The sequence below is a fragment of the Bacillus rossius genome, chromosome 8, assembly GCF_032445375.1.
Source record: "Bacillus rossius redtenbacheri isolate Brsri chromosome 8, Brsri_v3, whole genome shotgun sequence".
In the NCBI taxonomy this organism is placed as follows: Eukaryota; Metazoa; Arthropoda; class Insecta; order Phasmatodea; family Bacillidae; genus Bacillus; species Bacillus rossius.
Window position 1 is genome coordinate 12,326,286 of NC_086336.1, and position 13,377 is coordinate 12,339,662.

At 37.4% G+C, this 13,377-nt stretch overlaps 2 protein-coding genes across 2 annotated transcripts in view; both read right to left on the reverse strand.

The window, feature by feature from the left end:
• LOC134535278 (neuropeptide CCHamide-2) overlaps positions 1 to 13,377 on the reverse strand; it is a 192,342-nt gene that overhangs the window by 18,191 nt on the left and 160,774 nt on the right. The gene's annotated exons all lie outside the window — the stretch shown is intronic.
• Positions 1,271 to 9,748, reverse strand: LOC134535520 (uncharacterized). Its single transcript, XM_063374663.1, has 2 exons — positions 9,533 to 9,748; positions 1,271 to 3,633 (listed from the first exon to the last, which is right to left on the reverse strand). Exon 2 carries the CDS (start codon positions 3,587 to 3,589, stop codon positions 1,502 to 1,504), a length of 2,088 nt encoding a protein of 695 aa, XP_063230733.1. The 5' UTR covers positions 3,590 to 3,633; positions 9,533 to 9,748; the 3' UTR covers positions 1,271 to 1,501.

Consider the following 13,377-nt stretch of genomic DNA (forward strand, 5'->3'; position numbering starts at 1 on the left):
GCTTGTGCCCCACAAGCTTACAACAATGCTTGGGGAATATTTAAGTTTGCTTCAAAAAAAAAAACCAATTGTCCCTATCATTTCTATGTGATCCAGTTACAAATTTAAATTAGTGATTACAGTGGTTGTTGTTTAGGTATAAATACCAACTCTAAGTTCTACTAGCACTTATTGACAATTTCCTCTCGGAGGACAAATGTGTTTTACAAAATTTCACATGTTAGCACTGCTTGGGACAGCAAGCAGCCAGGAGGGATACGGCGAAGAGATGCACCAACTCAGGGCAGAGACAGGAACAGCCAGCGGAACTGTGAGCTGCAGAATCACACCCCACTCCAACTTCTGCCTCTCCCAGCCGGTTCATCCCGACGTCGTTCATCCCAACTGCTCGTCATCCACGGTACACGACACCATTCCTACACAAAATACATGAGCAGCATCAGGAGTCATACAATTACAAACAACTAAAAAAAAAACTCTCAAACATCAAAATAATAGTGAACAAATCAAACAATTAAATTATCTTACTTAAGTTAATGACGTATTTTCATGTGTTTATCAAGAAGTATTCATGAGATCAACATAGATCAACACAACTAACCAAGGAGGGTCATACCAGGTATCAACACAAAAATAACTTTTAAAGATTCTTAAAACAAGTAACTATTCAAAAACTAAACTCGTAACTCATCTGCAATATTCAACATCTTGAAGAAAAGCCTACCCCCCACATTTCGTAGAGGAAGGATAAGGTAAGGTACCTAATAGGAAAATTTACAACAAAAACTTGACTGTGTCCACGTGTAGGTTGAAAGTTTATAACTACACTGGCCTTGTCTTGCTATACACTTTGTTTTGAACGTCAGGTCAGTAGTTTCAAACGATGGATAATTCTAGTCTTCTCGATAAATTTGTTGTTTGGGGGGCCACACCCTATCGCGATGCGTAATCACTGTCCTTGGACATGGCCACTCCCAAACCGCTGATACTCCTGGTAATCGTGCATCACCACACGATTCGACGATACGGGCACCAGCCCGCAGCAATGGGTAGAAGCAGGTCCTCTTCTCCCAACTGGCCCACGTGGTATCTGGCTGACCCTTAACGACGCGCCTTCTCCCAACTCGAGAAGGGACAAGAGTTCTGGATGGAGCTGCACCACAGCACTCCTTTCGAAATTGCCCTTAACAAGTCCGCCTCAAAAGTCATTCTCTTCGATTGACGAAAACTATCAATGTCACTTCTTGAATAATAAAAACACAAGGGGGGGGGGGGGGGGGGGGGTTATGGTGGAAAATGGGAATACGGAAAGGATCCCACCCACTTTCTCAATGATTAGTCCTGACGTCATAATTCCCCTTATTGAACCTGGTATTCTCCCTCCATCGTTATTTGGTTCTATAAAAATTATTTATGGGCGCATGCCCCTTCACATAAACATTAATCAAATTCTAATTTTTCTAATCGTAGGTAAAGCTTTACATTGAACAAAATTCATTCACTACTGATCATCACAAATGGAAATGGTTACTTTCAATTCCTCCCCAGTTTCACTGGATAACTTAGCTACACAACCATTATCTCTGGCTAGTATGTCTTTTAATTCTACCTTTCCACTGGTAGAAGGAACAGCATTTTCTACTGTAGTCGAGATTTCTACAGACATACTGAGGGGTTTCCGATTTCTCAGATATTTTAATAACAGAACTAAAAACATTCCAACTATTACCAATATAGTAATTACAGTTACACTTATTTCTATGCCAAGGGTAGTAACATTGTCCAAGGCGGATACTCTTGGTAGCGTTCCAATACCTACTAGATATGGATTTTTAATAATAATAAATAATAATACACTACTTACAATGGAAAGCGCAATACTCTGTAAGTTTTTCATTACAAATCTTGGTACGTTTTCTGGTTCTCTTAAATGAATCGGGTCTAAAGGGGTTTCAAACTTTGTCAAAGAAAAATTTAAATGTGGTATTAGAGTTGGCCAATTTTCATCTAAACAATCCATTAAGGATGGAAAAACTGTATGTGTTGACGTAGGATGAGGGAAAATTTTCAATTTACGTAACTTCGTCCAAGCAGCTGGTATTACATGTACCAATTGAAATTTAGATTTTGTTAACGCATCACATGGATACAACTCGTTAATTTTAAGTTCTTGGTTTAAATACAAACGACAATCACACGGTACTTCTATATCTACAGCTCCGAGGATGTCTCCACTTCCTAAAAATAAAGATTCATTGTTATGTTTCATGCATTGCAAGTCTAATTTTCCTGACGGGTTTGTTAGGAAGTACCGCTCTGGTCCAGCCTGGGTGATCATCAGTTGGTTTCCGGAATGGCATCGAAACGCACATGTGGTACTAAGATTTTCAACGGTAATCCCCTGAAAAAGAGCCTTTGGACACAAAGCACTACCTAGGGTATCTCCGGAGAACCTGGGAACAAAACACAATTTATCTTCAAATGGTCTACAATCTAATAAATTTCTACCCTGAATAGTGATTAGATGGTCTCCATCCACTGCCAGAAAATTCGGAGCATGATCCAAATGACAAGTTGAGTTCTTCCACTGAAATGGGACTGCGACGAACTGAAACAATCTCCAATTGGAATTTAGTTTAACAATTGGTACTTTAATTTGAAGGTATAAATTTTCCTTGTGGACTTGACATTTACAAATGGGTAAATTAAAATATTTCTGAACTTCTGATACACTTATGGACAACGCATAACCATCCCTATTAAGAATTTCATTTAGCATATTTAATTTCTCTTTCAATTGAGCTGGTGTAACTACAATGGCAGGTATTTTATTTGACCGGCACTGGTCCAGAATCTCTAGTCTTGTAAATGTATGCGCTTGTTTGGCTAATTGAGAGGCCAACAGTACCTGAAACTGGAATGAATGTCCTATGTCTTGAACCATTCCTGAAAACTTAGTCACCATAGTCTCTCGGAGGTCTTTTAAGTAATCAGACAAATTTGTGAATTTTGATTGTACTCTTTTTAGAATTCCGGTCATTCCCTCGTTTATAACAAAAATAGTGTTGCTCATATTTGCCAGTGCCTCATGAGTGTTTAAAATTTGTGATTCCATCTTGTTTATGTGTTCTGACATTTGTTGTTCATTTAGGAAAAGATTATTCAATTGACTATTGACGGCAATGTCACAACACCAATGAAAAAACTCTCCAATGAAATTTAACCCTCGTCTTTCCCGAACTTGAGACTGAAAATCCAATACGTCATCCCCTGCTGCTTCGTTTACCTTATTAATTAGCATGTCAGTATAAATTAAGCTATGTTTTAATTCTTTGAAAATAACACACCATTCACTTGAACTATTGGAGGGACAAGAAGTGATTTCTTTGATACTATCCTGAATGTCATCTAATTGCATTGGCCAAGCAACCTTAAAATTTACTGGTACCGATGAAGTGTACAATGTTACCTGAGGTATCGGCTCGAAATGCGCTCCCGCAACCACCCCCACTGCTCCTTCAGGTAGCGGTCGATGTTGTCTGCTGCTTCCCAGCTGCAGGAGCACCAGGACGATGTGTAGCATCCTCATCGTCAGTACGGAAGATGATCACGCCTTAAGACTCTGTAAAAATTCTATACAAAACTAAATATTAGACACGCTCAATTTTTGTTTACAAGTGTTACAAAACTTTCGAATTATTTTTTTTTTCTCTCTCTCTTTGTTTTATTTAGTTATCCACAACCACAATAAAAAAATCTCTATTACATAACTTATCATAACTTATACACTGTAAAAATTTTTCATTCTCTCTACGTTTGTAACTTCGTAAACATCTCTGCCTCGACTCGTCTTCTTTAACCTGTACAGGTTATTAGACAATTTGTCCACCACAACATAAGGACCGAACCATTTATGCAATAGTTTCTCTGACAAACCCTTTTTTCGAACAGGTGTGTACACCATAACCTCCTGTCCTATCTTATAGGTCACCGCTCGTCGTCTGCGGTCATACCTTTTTTTATCGATACCCTGTTGTCTCTTTAAATTCTCTCTGGACTGTCGCAGGATCTCCTTCCAACGAGTACGCAGTCGAAGGCTGTCCTCATCTTCTACAGGCTGACTTAATTGAACATCTGAGGGTAATACAGGTTCTCTACCATACATGAGCACAAATGGGCTAAATTTTAATGTTTCCTGCCTCGCCGTGTTGTATGCCAAAGTGACCAAGGGTACATATTCATCCCAATTACGTTGTGAGGATGCCACATACTGAGATAGCATCATTGCTATTGTTCCATTTAATCTTTCACATAATCCATTTGTGTTTGGCCTGTATCCTGAGGTTTTCAAACTTTGTACATCCATTAACCTAAGTAATTCATTAACGACTTTGGAAGTAAAAACTTTTCCTCTATCTGTCAATATGGAACATGGTACAGAATGGCGACAAATTATGTTTTCTAGTAAAAACTTAGCTACGTCATTGGCGTTACTAGTGGGGGTGGCTTTAGTCTCCGCCCATCGAGTACCGTAATCAATAGCAACAAGAATGTATTTGTTTCCTGACACGGTTTTTGGAAAAGGGCCTAAAATATCGACACCAATACGTTCGAAAGGTTCACAGATAGGTAATGGTTCTAATAACCCTGCTTTCTTTTGAGGAACTCCCTTTTTCCCCTGACATCCCCTACAACTCCTTACATAGGCCTGAATCTCTTTTAGCATATTGGTCCAATAATAACGACGTATAATTTTGTCTGCGGTGCGAACTACTCCTAAGTGACCGCCAAAAGTGGGATTGTCGTGACTTTCCCTCAGAATTTCAGCCTTTAAGCTTTCTGGGACTACTAATAGCTTGTCTCTACCACTTGGGTTAGAGTTATTTTTGTACAAAACACCATTCAGCAAAGAAAAATTTTTCGCTTGTCGGCTTAACTTATTATCGATTCCTGACGGTTGAGTCAACTCAGAAATTAAAGGTCTTAGACTCACATCAGAATATTGCAGCTTAGCTAAATCCACATCATGCATCACAAAAACAGGTAACTCAAGGGATTTTTCTTCGTCAAGGGCTGTCCCTGTGTTGACAGCATTTCTACTCAAACTGTCTACATGTACATGAGTTTTTCCACTACTATAACATACAGTGTACTCATACTCCATCAATTTCAATGCCCACCTGGTTAACCTTCCTGCGCTATGAGCATTAAATTTCAAACGATTCAAATAACATAGGCTATGATGATCGGTTACAATTTTGAATGGCTTCAGGTAAATGTAAGGCCGAAACTGGTCTAAAGCATAAATCAAGGCTAAACATTCAAGGTGAGTTATAGGATATCTAGTCTCAGCTGACGTGAGAGTTCGACTGGCATAGGCAATAGGTTGTAATTTTCCATCAATTCTTTGTAACAATGTGGCTCCTATCCCTAAGGTACTAGCATCTGTATGTATTTCAATGGGCTGGTTTTCCTGGAAGTGAGCTAACACGGGGGAAGAAATCAGCTTTTCTTTCAAAATTTGGAATGCTTGTTCTTGCTTGTCGGTCCAGATAAACTTTTCATTTTTCTTTAGCAATGTCGACAAGGGTTTCGCAATCTGAGAGAAATTTGCTATAAACTTACGATAGAAAGAAGCTAGGCCTAAAAAGCTTCTCACCCCTCGTTGGTCCTTAGGTGTAGGAAATTGTTTCACTGCTACTACTTTATCAGGGTGGGGTCTAATCCCTTCATGGTTAACCAAATGTCCCAACACATCGGTTTCAAAATAACCGAAGGTACATTTTGACGGTTTCAAGGTTAAATTAGCATTTTGCATCCTTTTAAAAACTTGTTCTAATCGGTCAAGATGTTGATTAAACGTACTGCCCACTACTAGAATGTCATCCAAATAGACTAAGCATGAACCCCACTTTAACCCTGCCAAAGTCTTATCCATGTATCTCTGAAAAATTGACGGAGCGGTTTTCAAACCAAAAGGAAGGGTTTCAAAACAAAAAGTACCATCGGTGGTAACAAATGCAGTTTTTTCCTGATCCTGTTCAGCTACTCTCAATTGGTGGTATCCTGAATTCATATCCAAGTGAGTAAAATACTTAGCACCAGTCAAGTGACTTAAGAAATCATCTATTCGAGGAAGGGGGTATTTATTATCCTTAAGAATAGTGTTAAAACGACGGTAGTCCACACACATCCTATAATCGTTGTCTTTTTTTCTAACAAGAACAACTGGTGAACACCAACTCGTGTCACAGGGTCTCACAATCCCATTTTTAATGTGTTCTTGTACTATGTTATGAATAATTTCCCGTTCCCCAGGAGAAACTCGATAAGGTACAGATGATATGGGTGTGCTGTCCCCTGTATCCAGAAAAACTACTTCCTCTTTTGTTCTCCCTATCTGGCTGGGGTCCCAACTGAAAACATTTTGATATTTATACAACAACTCTACCAGTCTGTTTTTTTGTTCCTCTGGTAACTCTGGATTAATGTTTAATTTAGACACATCAAAATCGACATTATTTTTATCTCTAGCTTGTAATACCTTAGTTACTTCTTTGTTCTCGATACTGGGTGTTTCCTCAAACTCATTTAAATATCCTAATTTCATTCCCTTATGAAGAGTAACTGACTGGTTAGTAGTATTAGTAACCCAAATGTGAGTATGCTGTTTTCTGTTTACAATACTCCTAGGTACAAGTACAGAATATCTGTTGTAAATATCCTCCTTAGGCTCTATCAGCACCTCATCAGGTAAATTATTTCCTTCAAAATTAATTTCGATAAGATGATGCATCCTTGGCTCTACTCTAACATGATTGTGAACTGTCACACAACCTAACCTGAAAATATTTTCTGGCTCGATTTGGCTTAACTCCTGTGTTCCATCCTGACCTACATTATGATTAACCCGATTTTGGTTTTGATCTACTTGAATTTTGTCTCTTTTTACTTTGGTTTGGCTTTTAACCTCCCTTATTTCGGTATTTGTGGTATTTACGAAGCAATCAGGACGTGTTATGGTCAATGACATTTTCTGGCCTCCCTTACAAGAAATTTCTGCTCCATATTTGGTTAAAAAATCACATCCTAAAATGATCCCTTTTATTGGGGCTTCCACCAGACCTACCGCATGTGAATAAACATACTGTCCTAATTTAAATCTTAATTTGGCCATCTTATTAAGTTTCTGAACTCTTCCTGAGACTCCTGTAAAACCTCTTGGTTCTGCGGATTTCCAACAACTTTTCGGTACTAATCTATCCTCAATTAGTGATACCGCAGCTCCTGTATCGATAAAAACGGGGATTTCTTTTCCGAACATTTTTGTCTTCTGACTTAAAATACCGTCATTTTGTAAAAGAGACATTTGGTTAACAAGGGACGAGTTGTCACCCCGACCGACTCTCGCCCTATTTAGTTTCCCTGTTGTGACGTTTTGCAATCTCGTATCAAGTGACCTGGTCGTTTGCATTTTAAACAAATCGGCCTACCATCTGAGGTCCACTGTGGTCTGTCAGTTATTTTTGGAAATGAATTACTTGGGGTCTGCCTGAAAAAATTGTTGTTCTGATTTCGATGGTATTGTGTTAGTGTACTGTTATTTTTGTAATTTCCTCCCTGAGTTCTAAACTGTGACTTTGGTTGTGCCTGTAATCTCATGGTATCCAGTTCCCCGCGTAATTGTTTTAATTGTTTATTAAACTCTATCAAACTGTCCTCAATTCTCGTGTTGATAGATGACAATTCTCTTTCTGGTGTTTGAATTTCTTTAAGATTTCTGATAGGTACTTGTTCCTGTTTCGAATTTACCCACTGTGTCCTCTCATGATTTTTAGCGTAATACAGACCTGCCTCAATATTCCTCAAATTACCTAGTAACTGTTCCACAGTATTGTTTGGGAAAAGCATAACTTTCTCTACAATGTCTGGCCTTAACCCACGCAATACATATCTAACCTTACTAGCTTCATTCATCTTAGCATCAAGTCGGTTACAAAGATTCAATATGTCGTACACAAATGACTCGAAGGGTTCATCTACTGCTTGTACTCGCGCCTGCAATCTTAACTCTAAGTCCTCTATGTGACCCACTCTCACAAACGCATCCCTTAATTTATTTGCTAATTCCTCAAATGTAGTTAAATTCTCCAATGTGCTCTCACAGCTGTCATACCATTTTAAAGCAGGCCCTCTCAAAAATGTAGGCAAGTATGACAAACATTTTTGCTCATTCCACCCATTTACCTTGGCTGCTCTGCGAAACTGTTTTAAAAATTCCTCAACCTCCTCACATCTCTTTCCAAAAAAATATCCCGGGTCCACAAAACACCTGCCTGTCTCCATGTTTAAATTCTGATCTTTCAATTCTGGTTTTATGTCGCTTAATTTATCTTTTAACACTTTCAATGATTCATCATCTGACGAAGAACTACTATCACTGTTCTCAGGGTTTTTTACTTTGTCATCCAATATTTCAATTGTGTATTTACTAGCCATCCCTAATAGACTCCACCTTAAATTATTTTCATTAGTCCTTAACTTAAGCATACATTTCACATTTCACCTTAAATTAATTATTGTTAGACAAATACAGCCATCCCTGGTCTCCCACTGGTTTCCTGAAATAACCTAAAATAAATTTTATTATCATTACACAATTAATCCTATAAACACATCAATCTTAATACACCAGCTGCACTGCATGCTCTTCTTCTTCACTAAAATAAATCAAAATGTTAGACCACACCTAACACTCTTATCTTAATTTATTTTTCAGTATCCCAACATTCTTTATACCTACTAACCGGCGATCTCCACCATTTGTCACGTCTCACTTTCAGAGGGGGGGTTCAATTCTTCAAAAATGTAGCTCTGAACATAAGAAACTCAAAACATTAACTAGCCATAGAGCATCTCACTGAGGATTGAATCTTAGTAGGTGTATTCTTATACAAGAATAGAAAATCAGGATACTGAGAAAAAAATAAGAGTAACCTAAAAACAATAGAACAATCACATTTATTTATAACAATTAAATAAAGCTGACAAATAATGAGGCACCTTCCATGTCCGCTACCAGCCTTATAGATATTCCGACAGAAAAACAATAAACCATATATAAGATTTTCTTAGTAGTACTAACACATTAACATAATCGTAATAATTTCCTCCAGGCCACCCAGTGATACCAAGCTTCATTAGCTCTTCCACAACTTCATTTTTAAAATTTATTAAGAACATCCACTACCTTGAAACGGATTTTAGAAATTATTTAGTTTAAGTTTATAACGTCATCATTTACATGAAAAGACAAGGATCGTGATGCAAACAAATTACCGAGTTATACTTGAAAATAAAAAGGGAACGGTAGTGCTCAACGTATTACACGTTAAAACCACTAAGTTTCTAAGAACAAATTATTTATAAGAGCAAATAATACACCAAACGAGAATTTTTAAAGTTAACTACGAAGAAACACTGAAGGCTAAGAGTCCGGCATCACTCAGGCGCCATTTCCGATAGCACTCACCTAACCATTACCAAGTCGCCGCGCGGCCGGGCAGCATGACAGCCTTCCACAGGATTACCGCCCCGCGAAAACATTTTACATCTCTTTTAAGCTATTTTCTTGGCCGCAAAACCCCTACGGGGAAAACATCCTGACGGGAAGTTTTCCTGTGTTTTACAAACACGTAAAGTTATTACAACAAGCCGGCCGCGCGGTCGGCCGCGCCAGGTTGCCCACGTAGTCAGAAAACCGGCCGCTAGATTGCGACACTCGCCTGCGCACGGCGACTGCGCACAATCTGCGCTCTCAGCTGGCCTCAAAAAAAAACGACAAACAAGTCTGCGCCGCGTTTCTCTGGAACTGCAGCAAACAACGTGTCAGCTGGCCTGGCTGAAACGCGGTCACGCCTGCGTTCCCAGACAAAGACGTGCAAGACTCGCACTCTTCCAGCCCCCCCCGCAAACCCAAATCCAACAAAGGTGTTACCCCATCTTAGCGTGAGGGAAACCAAGTCCCGAACTAGCGAAAAGAATTTAAAATTGTATTTTCAACAAATAAACTAATTAAATAAATTAATGATAATTTTGAGCTACGCGACATCATATATATATATATATATATATATATATATATATATATACACACACACAAGTCCTTGTCAGAATTGTAACAGGAGAGGAAAATTATTGATAGTCCGAAAAATGAAAATTAATTAAAAATAATAAAAATAATTCTAGCAAAAGAAAAAAAAATTAAACACAGAGAGAGGAAAAAAACAATAGTTTAGGTTTGTGATTTAAAGTGATAAAAAGTATTTAAATACTAATTGAACTCTTATGAGGGTACTGATTGCTTCGTTGTTAATATCACACGGGTGTTTTTACTTGTATGGGAAAATTAAGAATAATAAGGCATCTAGTGCGTGGCAACAATGTTAATAGGCAATAATAAACTTCTAGCGCCTGCAGCATTGTCAACACACACTTCGTACGTGTACTGCATGTTGTATCTAACCCCCTCCAACGCATTTGATTTTAAATTGCACTTTTAGTAAGGATCCCTAATATTATTGATAATATAATACAGCCTATAGCCTTCCTCGATAAATGTACTATCCAACACTGAAATAATTTTTCAAATCGGACCAAAGGTTCCTAAGATTAGCGCGTTCAAACAAACAAACAAACTCTTCAGCCATATAATATTAGTATAGATTAAATATCCGAAACAATGCTCATTCCATGATTACTGCATTATTAATATGTTTGAAATAATTTCATTCATACAAATACATATGTCACAATTGAAGTTAAGAAATATATCAATTTGCAAAAAAAAAAATCATTTTCGTCATTGAATAAATTTGATCATAGAAAATTAAACGAGCCAGTTGAAAGTCAATAAATGTTTGAAAATAATTTTAAAATGACAATAATATTAATTTAGATAATTTACTGCATAACAATTTTCAAATTACAGTTTTATATTAAAAATAAGTGAACCTCCATCATTTACTTAAATGTTTATTTTTTTAGTATATGTGAATGATTAAATATTTCGGAAGTAGTTTGGCTTCTGGGTTGTAGCCGTGTCCTACTGGTAACTGCTCCCTGATGATGGCGACTTCAATGTCGACCGAAACGTCGGTTAATTATTCGGCAAGGACACCGGCTACAACTCAGAAGCCAAGCTACTTCTGACAGTGACCGTGAAAGCCTGCGAACATTATCATTTAAATGTTTCGTTTGATCGTTTGAGTCGATTATTGAAGGGTAAAGTTTCACATCTTAACGGTCGTGGCCGTCACGAGAAGTTTTTTTGAAGTGAAACTTCTAATGCGACTTCCAACAAGGTTGCGTTAAACGTTTAACGCTCCTGGGGAGGGGGAATAGAAAGATACAGAGCGAGTGTGTGTCATTTCTCTATGACCACGAGGTCTCGCCGCGTCAATTTTCTCCTTGGGGCGAACCCGTCCGCTTAGTTAAATAAACAGCTTTTATCGTTGAACGATTTCATGATTTTATTTTAGTTTGATTTGATACAATATGATTTCACTAAAAATCAATTTCTACCCCTTCCTATTTTCATTTCCACATTACGAAGTTTCACTTCTTCCGCGCGGAGGGACTCCACGCACTATTTTTTTCTTCTTTCCCTCCGTGGAGAAAAAGCGCCCACCTGGCGAAAGGAGGCGCGTGTACTCTTGGCCTTTCTTTAACCCCGCGCCCAGGGGAGGAATCCAGTGTCACGAGTGGGTGAACACCCGTGCTATTTCCCCGAGCCTTGGTCTCTAAGCGTCGTGACGAACAGCTGGGGAAGGAGGGGGGGGGGGAGACGTTTGAAATATGCGGCTTAACAACGAGAGCGCCTTTGGGAGCGGAATGGCAGCCATATATTTTTTATTATTATTCCGAAACCACCCCTTAGCTCAGGAAACAAAGCGCGGGCTCGTAGGTATGGCAACGAGGGTATTTCACGCATTGTGTTTTACGTTCCTACCTATTTATATTTCATAATTTAAAAAAAAAAAGAGTCGGTAAAACAGTTTTATTCGCAAACAGCTCCCTTGATTCCAGCTTCATTCCGCATTTTAAATTCCTCACTCTGAATTTAAATTGGTAACGTTGCTGGACATGAAATATAAATTCTTAACCTATAAAATATAAAGGGAAATTTACATTACAAATTTGGTACCTCTTTTAAATTTGATTACGAAAAAGTTAAATTAATAGGGAATCATTCATATTTGTATGATAAAATTTCCATGCAGTTATATAGGTTAATAACTTCCATCGCATATTTAGTAATATTATAAAAGATTTTATAGTGGCTAGGTGTTTAAAAAAAATAAAAAAAATAGTATAGTAAAGGTTTAAGTGAACATACATCAGGCTGCGTTTGTATAAAATGTAATAAGACTCTGATAAGAGGGTTTTTTTGAAATACATTTTTCCATGTTTTAAAGTAACGGGAATACACTGAATATTTTAAATTGATGCTTATATTTTCACGTGAATTTTTTCCAAATAAGATTGATTCAACAGAAAGCGTTGAAATTGGTTTGAAATAACTACTTGCTTTTGAAAGAACACTGGTTTAGTTATAAACACGAAGATTTGTTCAACCTTGTTATTAACTATCCCGATAAAATGAAATTTTCTTTTTGATTCCTAAATGTGTCCTTTTTTTTAACGTGTCTCTCTTCCATTTAACTCATTTAAAGTATTGTTTTTTTTCGTTTTGTTAAACTATTGTTACGGGTATAACTCCTTAATAATGTTCTACGAATTATAAACAATATACTAAAAAAATTATATCTTGAAAAAACATTTTACATTATAACCTCTTTATATTTTTCGAAGCTATCCAAGAATTGTTACATAAATAAAATAATATATTTAGAGAACTCATAGCAAATATATATCGTGGTTTGAATAAGATTTAAATGTATGTATTTATCTTCACATTTTGATCAGTAATTTTAAAAGTGAGTTTTGGTTACAAAAGAAAATAGATTTACGTAGTCTCAAAATTTGGCACCAACGTCAAAGAGTTATGCACATCACGAGTAAGAATGGCCTGGTCTCTTTCATGGTTTTGAAACCATTTGTGAAGTGAATTCATGCTCTAACGTTTAATCGGTCGGTGATAAGTTCCAAACATTTCATCACATGCTGCATCACCTGTAGGCCAAAATTAATGCGTAGTTGCCCGAATGACGTCTGTTTAAGTGCATTGGGTATAACTTTGCTGTTTTTATACTAATGTAATTTTAGTAAGGGGTTAGAAATAACAGTAAGTTTTTGGTCTTTTTCTTTTACGAAAAATGCATCTGAAACATATGTATTTGTAGCTGAATCTTGAGA